This window comes from Xenopus laevis, chromosome 7S, assembly GCF_017654675.1.
Source record: "Xenopus laevis strain J_2021 chromosome 7S, Xenopus_laevis_v10.1, whole genome shotgun sequence".
Classification (NCBI taxonomy): domain Eukaryota; kingdom Metazoa; phylum Chordata; class Amphibia; order Anura; family Pipidae; genus Xenopus; species Xenopus laevis.
In genome coordinates this window covers 43620168-43643414 of record NC_054384.1, presented here as the reverse complement: position 1 = coordinate 43643414, position 23247 = coordinate 43620168, and the positions used below count along the sequence as shown (strand labels likewise).

General features: G+C 38.9%; 1 protein-coding gene across 1 annotated transcript; it reads left to right on the top strand.

Moving 5' to 3' along the window:
- The first annotated feature begins 10091 nt into the window (after positions 1–10091).
- On the top strand, positions 10092–21350 carry LOC108703379 (elastase-1). Its single transcript, XM_018239455.2, has 6 exons — positions 10092–10472; positions 13208–13317; positions 14546–14640; positions 14913–15193; positions 16377–16540; positions 21156–21350. Exons 1-6 carry the CDS (start codon positions 10376–10378, stop codon positions 21333–21335), a joined length of 927 nt encoding a protein of 308 aa, XP_018094944.1. The 5' UTR covers positions 10092–10375; the 3' UTR covers positions 21336–21350.
- Positions 21351–23247: the final 1897 nt, after the last annotated feature.

Below are 23247 nucleotides of genomic sequence, written 5' to 3'. Positions count from 1 at the left end.
ACCCTTTATTTAAAAAAAACTACCCATTGATTTCCAGCTTTTGTTTTTTTTAAATTTGGCGGCTTGTCCAATGCTTCATAAATGAGACCATATAGCTTTTAAGATAGCAGTAAAGTTTTCAGCAATAGGTTTCACATAGGCAGATTTTAGCTGACAGCGCAGCTCCTTCAGTTTTAGTTGGCAGCTAATCTACTTGTGTATGTGGCACTCGACAGGCCTATCCAACTGGTTATCTGCCCATCAGACTGGTTTAAAAATCTTGGTCTGTATTCCCATTAGTGATGTGCGGGCCGGGCCGATACCCACAGGACCCGTAGGTTTAACCGCATTTTGGGTGGGTTTGGGCTGACTTCGCTTCCCAATTTGCAGGTTCCGGGTTGAGCTCATCTGCCTGCTCTCCCCACCCACGACCTTACAGTGCCAGCTTCCGTTTTTTTAGATGCGCACCTGCTCGCCCCGCCCTTTTGTGACGTCATCGGCAGGGCGAGTCGGTGCAGGTCTATAAACGGAAGGGGGAAATCAGGCGCGGGTGGGTGCGGATTGATGGAGGTCAGGTGCGAGTCAGGGAAAACTCGCTAATTCCTGTTATTGTGGTCCAATATAGTCCACCTCAAAGTGGGCATATTATAACATAACACTGTTTCAGTCTGGCAGCTCAGTAATCCAGGTGCAGATTCTAAACTGGTACAATTTGCTCCATTAGTTGATATATTTCTCAACAATCCTGCTATTGTTTTGTAACCTGCCTCCAAAATTGGTTCTCACAGAGGAAGCACTGATACACCCTATTAAACTGGCTGCAATCCCATGGATACTGTATGTTAATAGACCCAATAACCTTACCCTAATGCTAGAGCAGACCCTGAATACCCGGGACAAGATAAAATATAAAACAAAGCTGCTATCACCTCACTGCCCAGCTGCTTCCATCCTGGGCAATGCAGAATTCCCACCAGTATATGAGGGGAATTGTGGAAGCACTCAAGGCTAAATCAAAATATATCCAAATATAATGGAAGTGCTACTTACAATGCACTTCCCTGGGCCCCTGTCTCATAAATAATTCAGTATAAATGCAAGTGCATATGTTTACAAAACAGGGGTTTTTAGTTACCAAAGTTATGATCATAAAATTGAAAAGCCACCATACCACGTCAAGGTAAACCCCATATGGCGGTCCCTAACTTGCTTACTTTAAAAAGAGATACTTCTCTGCATAATAGCATTACCTGTGTTCAGTGTGAGCATTGGTTTCAATTTGAAGGCTGAATCCTCCCCCGCCAGTAAAGGCTTTTAAGAGAGAGAGATTGCCCAAACCAACGCCCATATTTAAAAGCGTAGGACCACCATTAGTTTTAAGGGGGGGTATGGGGTGCTATTGAAAAACCACATAAAGCTATGCCACAGCTTCAGGCCAATATACAATATATGAGGGGAATTGTGGAAGCACTCAAGGCTAAATCAAAATATATCCAAATATAATGGAAGTGCTACTTACAATGCACTTCCCTGGGCCCCTGTCTCATAAATAATTCAGTATAAATGCAAGTGCATATGTTTACAAAACAGAATTCCCACCAGGCCTAAATGGGAACTCCTTTGGGTGGTGGAAATCTAGAGGCCTTACAATGCTAAAACACCTATATGGTCTATCAGGCCCCCTACAATGGGACAGATTTTAATAGCTCTATTCCCCCCTATTGGAGATCTATTTTGATTTATACAAGTAAAGCATTTCTTGAAATAAAACCATAAATGTTCGGGTACACCACCTTCATCCTATCTAGAAACAATATGCATAACCTACCCCTGCTCCAAAGAGTACTATCCCACTTAAAGCAAATAATAACAAAAGCTTACTCTCTGACAACCCTTCCCTACGCACAAGCCTGAGAAGGAGATTTAGGCCGGCCTCTAGATTAGCAGGAATGCCTCACAATATAGAATGTCTCACAATATAGCTCACAGGTCAATTAATACCACTTTACTGGAAGAGGGGTACAAAGTTCTATTCCGTTGGTACCTGGTCCCAACCTGATTACATAAAATAAATACCCAGTATCACCCAGCATGCTTCAGAAGGTGTGGAAGTGAGGGTATGGTACATCATATATATATATATATATATATATATATATATATATATAAAAAGTTTTTTTGGGGTTAATGACGTCATTTTGGGTGCCAAATTCAAATGGGGGAGTGGTATAAATTCACTTTTTTGTTGTACATGCATTATCCTTGAGAAAGGCCCTAATGTGGGCCGAAACGTCGGAGCTATGTACGAAATAAAACACTTTGGTTAAATGAAAACTTTGGTGTGCGGATCCTTGCTGACAAATCGTTATATGAATCTTTTGGACCCTGCACCCACCAAGAGAGAACTAAGTCCGGTCTTCAGAGTGCGGTCGTTTGTCACAGACTATATATATATATATATATATATATATATATATATATATATATATATATATATATATATATATATATATATACATACATATGTATATACATTCAAGTTTTTTTTCCTCCAAAGAATGGTGTTTTTCCCTTTAAAACTCCGACCAGAAAAATATTGGACTTTAATTAAAAAAAACCCTTAAAGGAGTAGTTCAGTGTGAAAATAAAAACGGTTTCTAATACAGTAAGTTAGCCAAAAATGTAATTCAGTTTTCTAGCACAGTGCAATTTCTCTTTGTGCTAGCGATGCGGCCCCCACCGGCGATCTGAAGTTAAGTGCGGGGAAGGGGGCTGGCATTCATATTCACATAAGACGGGGAGGAGGGGAGGCATTCCAAACACCGCCTCAGGTGGCATTAATATCCGAAACATGCCTGGAAGGTGAACAACCCCTTTAAAATTTCTGTCTCTGGTGTTTCCGTCTGGCAGCTCAGTGTTCCAGGCGCAGATTCCAAATTGTTACATTTTGCTCCATTAGTTGATACATTTCTCAGAAGCATTTATGTACTATTAGCAACTAATGTATAAATTATAACAGGGCCAAATATAAGAAATGGGTAGATACACTTTATCAAGTGTACAAAGACCATTACCATGTGCTAGTATATATCCAAAATAACCTTTAACCCAATTAAACCTAGGGTACTCTGGGTAAACACTTCAATTAGACCTCATTAGGTCCATAGTGATTATATACACATTTTCAAAACCATAACATTCATATATATTGAATTGAATAAGTCATTAATACAATGTGGCATATAAGTGCAAATAGTAAAAACATTATAAATACAAAAGGAGAAATATGGTTAAGAAAAAGTCCAAAATCATAGTCCAAAATCATCCATAATCAAAATTTAAGCACAGATTCCTTTGGAGAAACCACAGGGGCATCAAGCATAAACAGTCCACACTTATGGTTGGCCATTATATAAACATGGCCCTCCCGATGATGGGAAACTGCCCTGAAAGGGCCTATCCCAGGTACCATACCCATATGTTGCAGAACTACAACTCCCAGATTGATTTGACTCTTGATTCTGTATTGGAGAATGGTGGGAGTTGAACTACTAGCAATATCAGTTTACAGCATAATATTAAGCAAGGTGGCATAGACATTTGGTAAAATATACAGTTTATAGAGTACTCTAAAGAAGCCAGCAAAAGCATAATAGAATCTCCTCTAACTCATATATGTGTAATGACAGCAGGAGATCATTGTAATACTGCAACTAGCTGGCCATTTCTTAATGGCTTAAAACAGCTTAAAGGACAAGGAAAGTTAAACTAAAGAAGTAGGCTATAAATTTTGTAAATTATGTTTTGGGCTTTTGTACCAGCCCCAGGCAATTAAAGCCATTTAGCAGTAAATATCTGTGTCTCCAAATATGCTTCAGTAGCTCCCCATCTTCTTTTCTGCTGATTTACTGCACATGTTCTGTGCTGATGTCAGTAACTGAGTTTAGGGGCTGACTCAAAATATATAGTACACATAGAATATAAATGTCACAGTATAAGGCTCATTAGTAATTCATATGAATAATTACTACATGCCAGAACAGAAACCAGTGCAACTAGCATCATAATTTAATAATCAGCCCTGTAGCATCAGCTTATATGACAGGCCAACGTCATTCTCTGCTTGATAATTTGCAACAACCCCTAAGCTTAGCTCCTCAACAGCTACTCAGAGCCCACTGAGCATGTGAGTGTCGCAGACACTTTCCAAGATGGTGACCCCTTGTGACAAGTTTGAAGTCCTGGAACATTGCTACTATTGCGAAGCTGAAACTTTAGGCTGGTGCAATAAGTTCAGTATATAACATGCCATTTTCAGCCCTATTAATTTTTAGGGTTTAGTTTTCCTTTAAAGTAAACTGATCATTCATACCTTTAGGTATGATACTATCCAGGCGACTGATCCACCTGGCCTCCCTTCGTAGCAATAGGTTATTCCAGTCTCCACCTCTCGTAGGTTTCAGAACCAGTTCTAATAACTTCCATTTAAGCTGGCAAGCACTATGTTTATTATTGAAAATGTCTGGACACTGGAGTCTCCGTATATGAATCTGTATTGAAAGTACGAATAGTACTCTTATATTCTTGTATACGGGTATACACTGGGCGTATGATCTTCCCTACAGCATTCCGCAAGAGCATTTCAATGCATAAACCACAAATTAATTTTTGCATTTGGCATATGTTTTTAAAGGGATTTCCACCTCACTGGATGGATGGTGTATGTTGGGCCCCTTAATAATAGAACTGAAACAATTGCAGGACAGGCAGAGTAAAGTGCCAAATTTAGGTTTACTCCTCTTCTGTTATCGAATCTAGGGGAGTTGCAAAAAAGTCCACCATATTTTGTATCTGACTTTAGAATAGGCCAAAATTTTCTTCTATTCTATGGATTTTCTTTTCATATCTGTTAACAAACAGACACCTGTTATCATAACCTGTCTTTGGTTTGGATTTAAGCAAGGTTTCATGGGTAATTCACCAACCTTATTGGCAATATGTTCCAGTTACTAAAATAACCTCTCTTAACGAAACACTAGTCAAATCCTTATATAGGGGGTCATTATTTTCCTAGCTCGCATTAATTGATCCTAGGGTATAGCCTTTAAGGTTCGAGCGTGGTGGTAGCTTTTTGTATGCAATAGGTTATTCCTGTCCATCTTTTTGCGATAAAGCCCAGTCAGCAAAATGTTATTAACCAGTCTAATATTATCGTCCAAAAAATTAAGTTCACTGGCTGAAATTTAAAAGATAAATTTAACTGTGGGGTGGGACGTATTAGCTATATTTACCATCTGTTCAAATTTATGTATCGGACTGTCCCATATAATCAGGGTATCGTCCACATATCTAAAATATTGTAATCCTCATTAAGGAATAACTCTTTTTCCAGCCCATACATGAATAAATCAGATAGGGATTTTGCAATTGCAGAACCCATAGATGTCCCCTGTTTCTGCCAGTAGAAGGACCTATTATAAATTAAATAATTCTTTCTCAAGACCATTTCGAGGCAGTCTATGATAAAATATACCAGAATTAGGTAGATCAGTGTCAAGTAAGGCATTTTCCACACACGAGACCCTCTTCCTGTTGGATAGATATAAACAAACTCTCGATGTCGATACTGCAAAGTAAAATATCACATTCTAGAGGGCCCAAATTGTTTAATTTATTTAACAGATCAGTTGTATCTTTAAGGCATGTAGGGAGATTGTCAACTAGTTTATGTAGTTCTAAAACAGAGCCCCACACCAGAGACTATTGGTCTACCCAGCAGATCAATCACTGTTTTGTGAATCTTAGGTAATATATACATTAAAGGAATTTGTGGAAATTTAGTAGTTAGAAAATCTATGGTATCTTTATCAATAGTTCCCAACAAAAATGAATTATTAACCCTACTATCTATATTACTTTTGATCACACTGGTGGGGTCAGAGTCAATGATACAGTAGTGTCCCTGTATCCTCAATAAATGCATTACCTCATCATTATATTTATGCGTATCTATAACCACCACAGCCCCTCCTTTGTCTGCCTTCCTAATAGTAATGTCAGAATTATTTCTCAATACTTTTAATGCATGACGCTCATTTTTTGAGAGGTTAGGGTAATGTGGTAAAGTTACATCTTTCTCCCAGACTTCTTTAACCTCATTTGTTACAACTTGTGCAAAAGTATCTAGACATATGCTAGAGATATTAGGCAGGTATTTACTTTTCTTTCTGAGTGAGGGTCGTGTTGTGGGAGGACTTGGAAAATCGGAAAAACACATTTTTAATTTTAATGTCCGAATAAACTTAAAAAAAACAACTTCCCAGTCAAAAAAATGTGGTGGAATAGTCTGGAACAAAACCTAACCCCTTATTGTGAACCGCTATTTCAAAACTAGTAAGACAAATGGAGGAAAGGTCAACCACCAAATTATTTACCTCCTGCTTCTGCAGGCTCTCTGGGGGTATGCTTCTCTTCTCTCTGCTGTACTGCAAGTTGGAGTGATTTCACCCCCTCCATTCCCCCCCCCAACAGCCAAACAAAAGAACAATGGGAAGGTAACCAGATAGCAGCTCCCTAACACAAGATAACATCTGCCTGATAGATCTAAGAACAACACTCAATAGTAAAAACCCATGTCCCACTGAGACACATTCAGTTACATTGAAAAGGAAAAACAGCAGCCTGCCAGAAAGCATTTCTCTCCTAAAGTGCAGGCACAAGTCACATGACCAGGGGCAGCTGGGAAATTCACAAAATGTCTAGCCCCATGTCAGATTTCAAAATTGAATATTAAAAAATCTGTTTGCTATTTTGAGAAATGGATTTCAGTGCAGAATTCTGCTGGAGTAGCACTATTAACTGGTGAAAAATGTTTTCCGATGACAGGATCCCTTTAAAGTTGAGCAATGCAATCTTAAATGCACAAGTCTTTTTTCAAGCTGTAAAAGCCCATTGGCTGGTTCATTAGTAACATTGAGTCAAAATTTTAATTCAATTGGTTGCTCCTCTCTCCCTCCTCCCCTCCCTGCTATAATATGAGCCTAGCGCTATGAGTGAGCAGGGAGGACTCAGGCAGGAAGTGATGTCACAGCAAGAGAGAGCTTCTGTTTACTCAGGTATGGTAAAACATTTTGCAGAATAAATATAGTCTTATAGCTTGCACTATTGTGGCTAATCTATTGGCAATATACAGCTTCACTAGCTTACCTTCTCCTTTAAAGATACTTGTGCCTAAATCCTTTCCTGGCATTTCCGCATAGTTGCACTCAGCACCACTCTGGGGAACCCAGGACCTATTGCCATCCTTGAATGTGACAGTAGCTTTGGGGTTCTCACAGCCTGCGTCAACAGACAGCGCCAAAGCATTGTGTGAAGACGTATTTTTGACAGCAACTGCCAGACATTCTTCAAAATCCCATTCATGATGTAGGACACAGTCACATGTACACGTGTAAGTGTAAAGACTGCATTATCTATACATGCCTCTACAACGTTTTCATTAGTATTTTTAGCCTTTTAATATATAAACTTTGCTATTGTTTTTAAAATGTTTTTAATATTCCCCTTTGCTATCTACTGCTCAGAATGTGATATTTACATTAACTGTAGCTTGGTAAATAGACATTAGACTAACAAAAATGTCACCACTGCAAAATATTCCAATAAGCAACCCTTTGTGAATATTTTTATTGGTTTCATTATTTAGGGGTACACACAAGGCCACCATCAGAAATCACGGCAATACGACAAAATTTCCTGGGGCCCCATTGCATCAGGGGCTTAGCCTCCTCCTTCTCACTTACATTTGGGGGTCTATAGCATACTCCTAATATGCTGGATTCTTTACAAACGGTGAAGAGCTCCACCCGTAAGACTTCTGCCCCCCTCATTTTCTAACATCACCTTCTCCTTTATATTAGTTTTCAAATCCTGCCTAACAAACAGACATACCTCTCCTCCTTTATTGTTGCCCCATCCCTCAGCCTCGTATTAAATCTCCCTAAGCTCCCGCTGTCTTCTTAACGTTGCTTGTGGCACAGGTAATATCTATGTGTACCAAGACCGTCGGGTCTTCCGGAGCCCCATCTGTCCACTCGTTCCACCAGATGCCGAACCTTAGCACCAAGCAAGCAGCAGACTGTTCGTCATGAAGGATCCTTGCAGCAGATTACCCTATCCACCTTTCTAATAATTGAATCCCCTATAGCCAGAACCTGCCTTTCCTTCCTTGCACTCCCCCCACCACCCATATTAGAGCCACTGCCTCCCAGGGTGCTCTGAGAGTCAACCTGCTCCATACATGCCAGTGCAGAGCTGTCCTCCCCAGCTTCTTCAGCCAAAATGGTGAATCTGTTGCTTTGGACAAGCTGTGAACCAACCCCCCTACACTTCTGTTCCCTACTTCCCCTCCTAACTGTCACAAACCTATCTCCATTTTTAGCCTCAACTGCCCCTTCTCCACCCCCCACTACACAGGCCCCTGCCAGTGGTTGCTCTGTCAGCCTCCTTTCCTCTTACTTTTTGCCACTGCCCTCAGTGCTGCAAGTTCCTAGGATTCCAAGATGAAAACCCACCCACATCTCTCACATGTAAATACTGCATGGAACTGCTGCTCCAACACCACATTCATGTAACGAGACACACACTGATAAATACCAGCAAACCCACTTGCACTCATTTACACTGGGTACTTACAGTCTCCCAAGTGGAATTCCTAAAATAGCCTTTTTGGTTTTAAACGCTGGTAACAATTAATTCACATGCAGCACTTAGATCACATGCAACACTCGCTTAGCAGCTTCCACACTTGCTGTGTAGTCAAGGACTTATTGAGGTTTCAAACCAAAGAACACAAAGCCTGGTCAGAATTTACCTGATTTACTCCTCCCCCTTAATTAGCAGGCAGAGGGAAGAAAGAGAAAAAAAACAGTCGAGGTAGGAAGAGGTCAGAAAGTGTTTCAGGCAAGGGGAGCATTTATGGGCTGATGGGGATCACTATTTTTGCTGTGTCCCGCTGTACGGAATGCATTTTAGGACATCATGCTGCTAAATACCTGTCCTGCATGCGATGTCCTATGCCTTCAGAATGGCCCATCGGTTGCTTTTGCCATCACCGATCGTCCAAATCTGCAATCACACCTCCGTCCTCTACCCTCCCTTCTCAGCTGTCAGTCATACAAACTCCCCCCCCCGCACCCTTCTGCCCTCAGACTTCCGACCTCAGTCTTCTGCCCTCTGCCCTTCATCCTCCTCCCTCAGTCATCTGCCTTCCTCCCTCATTCCTCTGCCTTCCACCCTCAGTCCTCCTCTTCCTTCCGCCCTCGCTCACCACTTTATAAACTTATGGATAAGACTGTCTGCTGAAAAGAGAGATCTGAGGGGCGAGGGCTGAGCAGCGAGGGCGGAAGGAAGAGGACTAAAAGGAAGAGGACTGAGGGCGGAAGGCAGAGGACTGAGGGCGGAGTATTGAGGGCTGAAGGCTGAGGGCTGAAGGCTTATGGCAGAGTTCGTATGACTGATGGCTGAGAAGGGAGGGTAGAGAACGGAGGTGTGATTGCAGATTTGGACGATCGTTGACGGTAAAAGCAACCGATGCGCCATTCTGAAGGCATAGGACATCGCATGCAAGACAGGTATTTAGCAGCAGGAGTCCTTAAATGCATTCCGTACCGCTGATCCAGTCCGTACTTGACCATACATGTACCAATAATCACATTATTTATAAGTGTGTGGCCAGCTTTAGGTGTGAAGAAATTCTTGTGACCGATGGGAAAAGGGTATTATATTGGTCGAAACTGCACACCTTCAATTAGGTTTAGGTGTGCCCAGTGACCGTATGCTTATTTTAACCTTGTAAAAAGCAAACTCTAAAGCAGTAGTTCCCACTGGGGGGTTGGTCTCCCTAAAGGAGCCAAGTCAGTGGAAGGGGTTCAGAAAGATTGAATTCAACAAATAAACTTTTGTTTAGTGTTTAAGAACTGACCCAAAAAAAAGTGGAAGTATGTTAAGAAAAGCTATAAGATTAGCATTTTCTAGAAACTGCAATGATTCAATTCAACTAACTGCATGTAGAACCAATATCATAATTTTAATATAATTTGTGAATATGAAGCATGAGAACCAGTCAACCAACTAAAAGTTAAGCATTCTTATATGATCCTGGCTGAGCTTGTTTTTGACTTGCACTGTAAAAGTGCTGATATTTTATCCCAGTGTCAGTTTGTACCTAGAATGCTGGGCACAGGCAGAACCATCCAGGCCCATGTGTTTTCAACAGGCTGTATTGTTGAAGTCTTTTTATCACACCACTGGTCCCCTGTGTAACACTCGTTATGACAATTCCTGTGCTGTATAAATACCAACAATGCCTTCATTTTGTTAGTTCAGTCTCCTGGAAATGATTTTAAAAGATTTATTTTTCCTGCCATTTGTGCTATCAGTAGCACAAGCTGCTTTACCCCAGCACAGAATTTATCCAAAGTTCCTGCACCTTGGTAAGTAACACCAGAATTTTTTTTTATTTTTCCCATACTGATATTGCGAAAACAGGTACAGTAATAGTTTTTATTTTCCCTTGTTCTATGGATAACATTGTGAATACTTACTATTGCTTATACTGTGTGTAACATGCATTATATCTCAGTATAGCTGTTCAATGTATATTTGTAAGTTCTCTGTGTACATAAACACACACATTTATATAATATTATATACAGAAATGTTTATTATGTGCTGTTTTAATTTAGAATACTATATTTTGGCAATAAGCTTCTATTCTACATATCCTGTGATTAACCTCAGTCATATGTTCACCTGAGCACCTCAATGCCAAATATCTGTGTGAAATTGGCACTATGCAGTATAAGAGCAACAAACTGGAATGTCAGTGACCTACATTAAAACTCCACATACATTTAAGATTCCCTGGACGAGTTGCTAAATCTGTTCCACCATTGGGCTGGCACACGTTATTAAAGCTTAAGTATCGTAGCTACAGGCACAAGGGCTGTGATGAAACAAGTGCAAAGAAGCCCTGCTTAGTGTTTAGCACCTGTTTATTGCATTTTGCAAAACATCTCCCCATTTGTAAATGAGCCTATATTTTACCATATGTACCAAAAAAGGTGTAACTAGAGTAAGGTGCAGAGCACCAAGCTTTGAAAAGCTGCAAGTGCTAAATGAATGGTACCATAAATGAGTTCAATTTCCTGACTCATAGCACAGCGATGTTGTCTTGCTCCAGGAATCACACTTTAAAGCTTCAGATAATATATAGGCTACAAAATAATATATGTAACATTATATAATAATGGGCTATATTCTCGCCTATACATGCAATTATACCAGGCATGTAGCCCCATAAACAGGGGTCATTATATTGTTCCCTATTAATTGGCCCCTATTAATTCCAAAGTAAATAGCTGATCCAATATTGCATTGCACAATATACTACTGTATCTCTCACTGCGAAACTCAAACGCTGGACATGGAATCATTTTCTCTCCATAGCTCTCAGGTTCCCAAATAAGCCAAGCAGTTCTGAGCACTGATTAGATCACATGCATTATTCGACTGATGGTGTGTGAACCATGCATTTTACTTATGAAGTCTTTCTAATGCTTTGCAATCCCCATATGTCCCTACTCAATCTACATTATACCCAACAAGTCTATGGCAGGGCTGTAACTAGGGGTAGGGAGATGAGGCATGTGCCTAGGGCGCAATGTTGTAGGGTGAAGGGGCTACCCAGGTGGCCCAGCTCTGGTTTATGAACACTTATCGGGATACAAAATGAATTAATCAATCTCTGAAGTCTTCACACTTAATATGGACGAGTGAACTAAGAAGATCCTTCAATCCAATTTTAATTATTAATAGAGAGCATCTCATATTAAGTATCTTGGAGTTTTTATAACACCCCAGTACCATAGATTGTATCAAGCAAACTACATACCCTTGGTAAAAAATATAGTTTTAGATATGCAGGAGTGGAAACAGCATACAGTCTCATTGCTAGGGTTTATAGCTGCTTTCAAAGTGAACATTCTACCTAAGTTGCTATACCTCTTTGAAACACTGCCTGTTTGAGCCACTACCACAATGCTGAAATGCATTCAAACAAATATTTATGTACATCTGCAAATACAAACAGTAGCTAGCAAGAAATAAAGAGGTTTGGCAATCCCTTATACTGGTAAATATTATGAGGTGGCCCACCTATGTCAAACTCTAGCCTGGTAATCCCCTATTATATGGCCTCCTACAAAAAGTTAGAGTTCCCCTGGTCCTATCCATTCCATATAAGTAATCTTCTATTGTCTGCTATCATGCTTAGTACCAAAGCCTACATATGATACAACAGATGCAAGCAGGGCACTCTAACTCACACTCTCTGACTCTAATTGGTCAATAGGTACATGTGAATCCTACACCCCTTGAGAAAATACTTAGGGGCAGATTCACTAAGGGTCGAATTTCGAAGTAAAAAATACTTCGAAATTCGACCCTCGAATTGAAATCCTTCGACTTCGAATATCGAAGTCGAAGGATTTAGCGCTAAACGTTCGTTCGATCGATCGAAGGATTTTTCGTTCGATCGAACGATTAAATCCTTCGAATCGAACGATTCGAAGGATTTTAATCCAACGATCGAAGGAAAATCCTTCGATCAAAAAAAGTTTAGCAAGCCTATGGGGACCTTCCCCATAGGCTAACATTGACTTCGGTAGGTTTTATCTGCCGAAGTAGGGGGTCGAAGTTTTTTTTAAAGGGAAAGTACTTCGACTATCGAATGGTCGAATAGTCGAACGATTTTTCGTTCGAATCGTTCGAATCGAAGTCGAAGGTCGTAGTCGAAGTAGCCCATTCGCTGGTCGAAGTACCCAAAAAATACTTCGAAATTCGAAGTATTTTTCATTCGAATCCTTCACTCGAGCGTAGTGAATCGGCCCCTATGGGTACATTTCCATATAGAGGCCTGATTTCCCAACTGTACCAAAATATGCATACCCTGCCAGAAGACCCTTTCTTGAAAAATGCCTATATCCAATATTTGTAAATAATCATGGAAAAAGTGTTTTCCCCTACAAGTGGGACACAATTTGGGAAAGAGCGCATAAAATAGTAGTGTATACCCACAGTAGTGTTCTTATATTTAGAAACATTATGAAAAATATTTGTCCTGTCCCTACTGTTTCATGCTTCAGCTTTTACTTATTGAATTTTCTAGACTGGCCAGCAGATTGTGGTGTTGCATTTTTCCAGCAAAACACAGCAGAAAGGATTGTGTCTGGAAATGAAGTGCGTCCCTTCTCTTGGCCTTGGCAGGTTTCATTGCAGGTAAATTAGTCTGGGTGTCTGAGCATTGTTTTTTTCTGTCTGCCTTTTTTCCATAGTATATTGAGTTCAACAAAGTTAAATGTAATAAAATGAAGTTAAAAGGTCAATGGCTATATAGATAATATTCAGAAAACATGTTTTTACCTTTACTCAGTTCAGGTTTGTTTTCGCAGAAAAGTCAGATTTCAGAAATATAAAGGGAAAAAGGGAAAAGCAGGATTTACAATAGAAAAATGTTCAGGGTACATTTTAGTATATTGTAAGTTATTCTAATGCAGGAGCCTTAATTATCTGCATATGTAGTACAGTCAAGATACTCAGTGCTTTAAGATACCAAACACTGCACACCAGTGCCCTACCTGCTTCAGAAGCTGAAGCCCAGAAGACTGCAAGATATGAGGTGCTGGGGGACGTCTTATGGGCAGGCCAAATGCCAATGTTAAAAAGAAAATGTAGCTTCCAATGGGAGCAAAAGCAGAAGAACAAAAAAGGCACAGGAAGATGGACGTGGTTTTGGGGAGGGTCCTTCTGATGGGAGCAGGGGGGAAGGGCTACCCTGGTACGTACCGATACGCCATTCAGCAAGGAAAATTGATGATATTTGTTAGATGACAGCAATGTCTTCCACTGATATTGTCTAGACTTTTTCCCCTTAGCTGATTCCCTTTCTTTATCTAATGTATGTGATCCTGAAAAGAAAGGGTGCCTATGACACAATGTTTGTGATATATCTGCCTGCCACTCCTTTTTTTACTATTGCGGGGCAGCTTTATTAAAATGTGAGTTTAGAGCTTAATTAATAAAAACATTATATTCATTCCAATGTGATTTTTAGAACCATAATTATCAAATGGTGAGTTCTAACTTTTACCCATTAATAAATACAATTCTAAAAATACAATAGAAATAGACTAACAGTGCATGTAAACATTTATGAGCCAAGGTTATCTCACTGGTGGTAACAGGCAGGCACCAAAACACCACAGTAAGCTTTTCTGCATGGGGGTCCACCATCACCATCAGTGTTTACCATAGAGAGCAGCATTCCCATGTTTTTCTATAGAAAGCAGTGAGGAAAGTGTGCCAAGTAAACTTTAGTACACCTAAGGTTTGCGAATGTCCATTTAGTCAATTGATTTGTTTAGTGAACATAGTGTTTAACATGTAGTACTTTTCAGTGATATGCAGTGTATTACAAATATGTTACATTTCCTTTTGTTTAAACAAGGTTAAACCTCGAGGAGGTAAGAAATATGCTCATGTGTGTGGGGGGACACTCATTCATAAGAACTGGGTTCTCACTGCCGCCCACTGCTTCCAGAAGTAAGTGTTTAAAATAGTTAAGTGTTTTATATATTTATTTGGAAGTAAAATATCATCTATTATATTTATTCTACAAAACTGCCTTTTAAAATATTTACACAGAAAAGTAAAAATAACAACAACAATAATAATATTAACAAGCTTTAATTATAATAGGTTTACAAGGTATGATATGGTAACTTCTTCATATTTGTCAACTGAATATGCCTGTGTCTGTAGTAAGGCAATAAATATAAATATGTATTTACATGTTATATGTGTTCATTGATAAGGGGGAAGGTAGAAGATGCAGCAAACTGGAGGATTGTTGTTGGAAAGCATAATCTCAACCGTACAGAAGCTACACAAAAGGTTTACTCTGTAAAGCGCATATACAGACATGAACGTTTTAGCTACCCTCAGCTTAATGACCTGGATTACGACATTGCTTTGGTCAAGTCAGTAGAAGACATAATAACAACACATTTCATACACTATGCCTGTCTTCCAAAAAAAGAAATGGCTATGCATCCCGGGCACTTCTGTTGGGTGACTGGATGGGGGGATACCAGAGGTAAGACCACGGTGTGCATCCTTCTTAAAACTTCTTTCTTTTCAAAGCTGTAACACTTAAAGGACTACAAAACCTAATGTACAAGTTCCTTAATCAGGGCCAGAACTAGGGGTAGGCAGGACAGACACCTGCCTAGGGCACAGTTGGTGGGGGGGGGGCAGTTTAGAGCACAATTGGAGACTGGTGATAGATACATGGTGTTAGTGATTGACATGGTGGCGGGGAATGACTGCCAGGGACAAAGTGAGGAAGTGAGTGACAGCAAAGGGTGGGTGCAATGCGCATGCTGAACTTGCTAAAGCACAGGAGAGGGGGTAGAAGGTGAGTTTGCAAGTGGAACTGGGGGGCCCACCAGTAGGCAGTAATACTTCATAACGTGGGTCTGTCCTTAATGCATTGCTCTCAGTTTTTTACATTTTGTACTCTCCCCATTTCTTGGGGTGGTATTATATATTACCTAGAAAAAGTTTCTTTTTTTTCAGGACATGTAAGCTTAAAAAGTTTTTGTATAATTCCGCTTTCACTTCCACATTCTAAAAATGCATATCAGAAACCTATTTTATGTATGAGAACACAAATAATTTGGAAAGTCCCATGTCACCTGAACATTCCAATTCATAATATGTATAGGTTTATAGAGATTACTTACTCAAAAAAATTCCCAGAACTAAACAACTAGATTTATAAAGCATTTTATAAGGGTAAACATTTCACCCCAGCAAACCATATATTTTTAAACATTCTCCCAAATCTATAATGGGTAAATGTGTCTCTCTGAACTGATTTGTTAAAATATTAATATTGTTATTCATTTTTGAAATTGTGTGCTGTGAGTGCGTAAAACTCCACCCGCCCCAAAATGTTAAATGTGTAAGTGTAAATATGCATGAGTGTAGTGTAATATTGTGTAGGTACTTATGCAAGAATCGTAGGGCTAAATTTTGAATAATAAATGACATCCATACTAAGCTATATCCAAAGGAATTTCCACTATTGTTGTTGCTTATAATAATATATAGTATACGGTAAATCTGTTCCAATGTGAAAGCTTTTTGTTCAAGATAATGTATACGTTGTGGAAAACCTACAGAGCATATGTTGACTAATGCACACCAGTACATTAGTAAAATAAGTGGGGTTTATATGGGAAATTCTGAATATTTCTATAACTTGTTTAATAAAGGTGGTCAAGGAAATGTAACACTTTCAGAAGTTCTGAAACAAGCCAGGCTACCAATCATCGACACAAAGACATGCAGGCAGAAGAAATTCTGGGGTGATAGAATACGGGAATCAATGATATGTGCTGGTTTTCGTGATGTTGGAGGTCCTCCTGCTGCATGTCAGGTAAAGTGAAATTAAAAATGTTATTGTCTTTATTTTCAAAAATTTATAAAAATTATTTATAAAGCAAAACTCCATATTTAATAATAGTTACTATTACAACAAATAACAACATACTATCACCTTATTTGAACAGTAAGGGGCATATTTATCAAGGGTCAAATTTATAGTTTATGGGAGTTTATAAAAACAACCATAAACTCGAAATTTAAAAAAATAATTACCAATTTTATTAAAAAATTTTTTTTTTTTTAAAATTCGGATTAATAGGATCGACCTGCAAACTCGAATCCTACAAATTTATTGTAGGAGATCCACCATAGGCTAAAACACCAATTTGGCAGGTTTTAGATAGCAAATAGTCGAATTTGAATTCTTATAGGAACAGTACATGATAAATTTTTAAATTTGAATTTCACATTTTTTTAGGGGCAAATTTACTTATGGTCGAATATCGAGGGTTAATTAACACTCGATATTCGACTGCCGAATGGAAATCCTATTTATTTATTATTTAAAAATTCTGATTTTGAATAATCCCCTAAATGACTCTTAGGGGCAGATTCACTAAGGGTCGAATTTCGAAGTAAAAAATACTTCGAAATTCGACCCTCGAATTGAAATCCTTCGACTTCGAATATCGAAGTCGAAGGATTTAGCGCTAAACGTTCGTTCGATCGATCGAAGGATTTTTCGTTCGATTGAATGATTAAATCCTTTGAATCGAACGATTCGAAGGATTTTAATCCAACGATCGAAGGAAAATCCTTCGATCAAAAAAAGTTTAGCAAGCCTATGGGGACCTTCCCCATAGGCTAACATTGACTTCGGTAGGTTTTATCTGCCGAAGTAGGGGGTCGAAGTTTTTTTTAAAGGGAAAGTACTTCGACTATCGAATGGTCGAATAGTCGAACGATTTTTCGTTCGAATCGTTCGAATCGAAGTCGAAGGTCATAGTCGAAGGTCGAAGTAGCCCATTCGATGGTCGAAGTACCCAAAAAATACTTCGAAATTCGAAGTATTTTTCATTGAATCCTTCACTCGAGCTTAGTGAATCGGCCCCTTAGTTAGGCTTTTAAAAAGTCCTGGCGGGTGAAAACTAGTTGTTTGGACCTGTTACTCTAAGAAATAATTACAAATCCTTTCATATATTAACTGAGCAAAACAAACTTTATACTAGATCAATTATTTATTTCTTGTTTGCTTCAGCCTGGTAACTCACTATCACAGCGAGCAGTGGACACTGTTAATAGGGAAAATTTTGTATCACCCCAAAATCTTGAGTATGTGCCAGATTAGGGGACCTAGTGTCCATAACCATGCAATGCATTATAGATGGTGAGAAGGGGGGGGTTATATGAAGAGTGCAGTGACATCTAGGAAGTGCTGAATGGAAAGTGAAAGTGATTGGCTATATATGAATACTTAAGCAACAGAGAGTTTATATATAATTAAGTGGCATATTAAAGAATCTTATCAAACTGGAATATTTATTTAAGTAAATATTGCCCTTTTACATCTCTTTCCTTGAACCCCTATTTCATGATGGTCTGTGGGCTGCCTCAGAGATCACCTGACCAGAAATACTGCAGCTCTAACTGTAACAGGAAGAAGTGTTGACGCAAGAGACACAACTCTGTCTGTTAATTGGCTCATGTGACCTAAGAAGTATAGTTTGTTTGGCATGTTTGTGTGCACAGTGAATCGTACAATCCCAGGGGATGGCCCTTATTTTTTTAAAATGGCAGTTTTCTATTTATGATTACCCAATGGCACATACTACTAGAAAAATGTTTTTTTTACATGAAGCAAGGTTTTACATATGAGATGTTTTATGCAATACCTACATTGTTTTTGTTGTGTATAGTTTTCCTTTAAACACATTAATAACAGTTATGAATATTTTAATGAAAAAATTATTTTGATTCCATGTTAAATTTGCAAAGAACTTTTTTATACAGCTTTTTATGTGTGGGTGACAGGCCCCCTTTAAGCTAATTTTTTTTAGTTGGCTTTTTATCAGGGTCGGACTGGGCCAACGGGGCACCTGGAAAAAACCCAGTGGGCCCTGGCCCTGGTGGGACCACCGGCCCAGACCCAATTCAGGCCTAGGCCGCTGATCTCCCTTCCTCGACGCACTGACGGTAGGTTTAATTTACGTGCCTTCAGGAGAGAGAGTAGATTGGGAGGAGGTGGCGCTTGTAGGGAGGTGTGGGGGCACGGCAGGAACCCCTTGAGGGGGTGCGGGGGCCCCTGGGGTTGCAGCCGTGGTGGCCCGTGCACCCACCATTCTGGCCTTGCTTGCTATAAATGGAGGTAACAAAGCATAAATCTATATACTAAATATTCAATAGAATGTAATATAATAGGGTCAGACAAAAACTGCAAACCTAAAACCTAATAATGGAAAATGTGATTTTTGCATCAGTTAATAGTGCTGCTCCAGCAGATTCCTGCACTAAAATCCATTTTTCAAAACAGCACACGATTTATTTATATTTAATTTTTAAATCTGAAATGGGGCTAGACATATTGTCAGTTTTCCAGGTGCCTCCAGTCATGTGCTCTGATACACTTCAGACACTCTACTGCTGCAGTGCAATGATATCACCCTTCCCCCTCCCAGCAGCCCATTAGCAGAACACTGTCAAAGTCACCAGATAACAGCACCCTAGAATATACAAAAACAGCATTCAATAGTAAAAACTATGTTCCACTGAGGCTACTCCAGTTACACTGAGTAGGAGAAACAGTAGCAAAAGGAAGGCAGAATGGAGCAGGATGCAGTGACACAATGCTGGTGCCCCTCTAGCAGTTTGTATGATGTGTGAACAGGTGAACAATGTGGACACTTTCAGTCTGGGTATGAGGTATTAACAGTACAGGGCTTTAATGTTACATGTGTGAACAATGCAGGAGGGATTACAGGTGTGAACAATGCAAGATTTTACAGTCAAACGTTTAAAGTTTATACAAGGTAAGGAATCAGAGCAGGCATAGTTTAGTGGGAGCTACACAAGAGGGGGTTGAGGACCCCAGTTGAACAGCGGTGTCCAACCAGGGCCAGAAATAGCTTATTTGTAGCTTTTAGATTAACAAATATAGATATAAAAAAAATTTACTTTTTGATGTTAATGGCCCTTTAATGCACAAAACGTTTTTTACATACATTAGATAGACAGATTCTTTTGGAGTCAGAAAGAAATATTTCCTCACGCAGACATATTAGAGATGGCTTTGGGGTCCCCACACCCTTCCCCTGGATCATCTAAATGGCAGGATTCACTTGGACAAAATTTTAAACTTGAAAAATGTGTGTTATCTACTATGTAACCATGTTTATACTGTCATCACAAAATGATCTTTTATTATGCCATTTACTTTTTTAAAGTGGACCTGTCACCCAGACATAAAAAGCTGTATAGAGGTGTAGGCATAGAGGTGGGGCAAGCAATTGCTTTCACTTTCCATTCAGCACTTCCTAGACGTAACTGTACTCCCCACAGTTCTCTTAACCATTTAATTGTGTAGCCAGTGCATGGGGATGGACATCAGGTCCCCCATTCTGGTGCACAAACAAGATTTTGAGATGATGCAAGGCTTGCCTTAATAACAGTCCACAAAATGACTCCTGTCTGCTTTCTATAATTATGAGTTCCCAGACTGATGGAAAAAAGATTCAAATAATGTATACAGTGTAATTAAAGTTCATTTTGCTTGACTAACATGATAAAATCGGATTTGGAATATTTTTTTTGGTGACGGGTCCCCTTTAACAGGGTTCTGTTATTTTCTACCAAAATACAGGCCTCAGCTAACTGCACCCCTTGCATTTACTCATTTACAAAGTACTTGTCCTTTCAGCTCATTAATTCTCAGAGTCATAGGCATTCCCAGCAGAATTGCAGAGAATGTAAATAGCTTTTTGAATAATAGTATTTCAGTTTTTAAGGGCATTTTGAAATACAACTGCGAGCAAATGTAAGGTGGAAAACTGAGTGCATAACATTATTCACTCAGCCAACTTTGAAAAAATGCACAGAAGAACAAAGGTAGGTTCTTTCACATGGTGTAATTCCAATATAACAAATAAATTATACATTAAGGCATCTCTACTCTATATGGGCGCTATACATGGTATGACCAACTTTCTGTTGTTCCATTGACCCATACCATTGGAGCTCCAGTACATTTTCTCAGCTGACAAACACAGTATGCACTTGCTGGCATAGTTCATGTTTTTGTTTTATTAAACAGTAAATACAACCATTGGATGTATCATAAAATGGTCACATTGTGTAGGACATTAAAAACAAGGCATTAGTACAATCAAATAAAAAACAAACTTAAGAAAATATAGTAAATAATAAAAGGTAACTAAGAATTAAGAAAATATTTTTTTTAATTGTCTTATTACAAATATTTTTGTGTATTTACATTTTACTGAACTGTTTTAATTTAGTCTGGTCTTCCTACCTGTGGCCATTGGGGAGATTTTTTAAAAAGTACTTATTACAGACAATACATTGTAATATCTTTAGACAATTCTAGAGACATTTTAACATTTTTGGTTGCTAATCTCGTTCCCTTTGTAATCAAACATATCTATTTGCTACAGGGCGATTCTGGTGGGCCATTTGTTTGCCAAAATGGAAGAGGTAGATGGGAAGTGCACGGAATAGTCAGTTTTGGTCCTGTTGGCTGTACAGTGGAGAATAAACCAAGTGTCTTCACAAAAACTTCCACATATATTCCTTGGATCGAAGCCACAAGGATCCGTGATCTTTTCTTGCAATAAAGAAAAAATGGAGAAGCTCAAGTGTATCATTTGTTCATATCTCAGAAAGGGAATTGATGCTTATCATTTGCTGCAGAAATATAGGTTTATCACAGGGAACACTTTGTTACATAGTTAAATTAGGTTGAAAAAAGACAAAGTCCATCAAGTTCAACCCCTCCAAATGAAAACTCAGCATCCATACACACACCCCTCCCTACTTTGTTGATTATAGCATCCACCTCTGTGGCACGGCACACTAACTTACAGTAGGTTAAATGAGTAATAGTAGTGAATAACAATAAACACAGCATAAAATATAGAATACATGGCTAATTCATAAAGTGTACACTCACATTCCCTGAGGAGTAGTAATCTGCTTTTTCTTTGTAAACACAAAAAAGCCATTACTAAGACCCATTAATTATCCTCCACAAACCCTATAATTTTGTAAGTCATTTAATTATAGTACAAAACAGTTGAAAATATGTATTTCAACAACTAATGTGCAAGTTGGTAAACATAGAGACCTTATGGGAATTGTACAGTGTAAAAATAAAAACTGGGTAAATAGATAGGCTGTGCAAAATAAAAAATGGTTCTTATATAGTTAGTTAGCCAAAAATGTAATGTATAAAGGCTGGAGTGATTTTATATATAACATGTCAGTCAGAACACTACTTCCTGCTTTTCAGCTCTCTTGGTTTACACTGACTGGTTACCCTGGCTACCAGGCAGTAACCAATCAGAGACTTGAGGGAAGGCCACATGGGTCATATCTGCTTTTGAATCTGAGCTGAATGCTGAGGAGCAATTGCAAACTCACTGAACAAAAATGTACCATGTGGCCCCCCTTCAAGTCGTTGAATAACTCAGAGTTATAGAGCTGAAAAGCAGGAAGTTGGATTCTGGCTGTTTTATTAGACATCTGTTCACTCCAGCCTTTATATATTACATTTTTGGCTAGCTAACTAACTATATAAGAAACATTTTTTATTTTGCACAGCCTATCTATTTACACAGTTTTAATTTTCACACTGAACTGTTCCTGTAACATAATTTTTGAAAAACACATCAAAAGCTGTACTTTGCACCCACTCCCACAAAGGCAAACTATCTTGACTATGATTGCCATTGTTCTTTTGAAAAAGCACATGGTATATGCAGTACATATAAGTGCAAACTTCAACTTTAGGCATGTTTTTTGCTGACAATGTATCATTTTTTTCCCATAGTTCCAGGGTAACTGGGACTGCTATATTTTAATGAAAATTCAATAAAAAGAATTTTAAAAGAAAGAAAAATAAACCACCCCTAGATCAATGCTGTTCAACTGGCGGCCCCTGTGGTGCATCTGGCCCTTGCCCCCCCCCTTGTGTGGCCCTCCATTAAAGTCTGGCTACTTTGATTGCTTGCCTTTGTGTAAGCTTCAAAAGGTATCAGAACTGAGATGAACTTACCCGGCCTTTATCACATCTCAGATTGTCAGTGCCCACACTATTCAAACCTCAGACAAATCACAATCTAGAGTAATTGGAGAGGTTGTGATGTCACTAAGGGAGGAGCATCAAGGTGGGTTTTGTGTTAAATCTAAATTATTTGGAGTTTTGTATTTTACACTTGATAAAGGATCCATGTTGATCTGAAACATGTTGTGATTAATAAAGTATTTTGCAGCAGAGCCTGCGAACTCGTGTGCTCCATCCTATCCCTCGGCTTGAAAGTATTACATTGGTATTACATTTGTCTGGCTGGTGTGACCTAAGCAAGGAAAGAGAGCATTAACACATGTGGTTGTTGTTAGAACAAAGTCTTTCTTAACAATTTACTTTTACGGACATTTCTGAGCTTGCAATCTTGCAAGTAGTGCTATAGCACACAGAGATTGTGACTATTATTGCCCTCAGTTAGCAAACATCAGCAGTGAAACCAT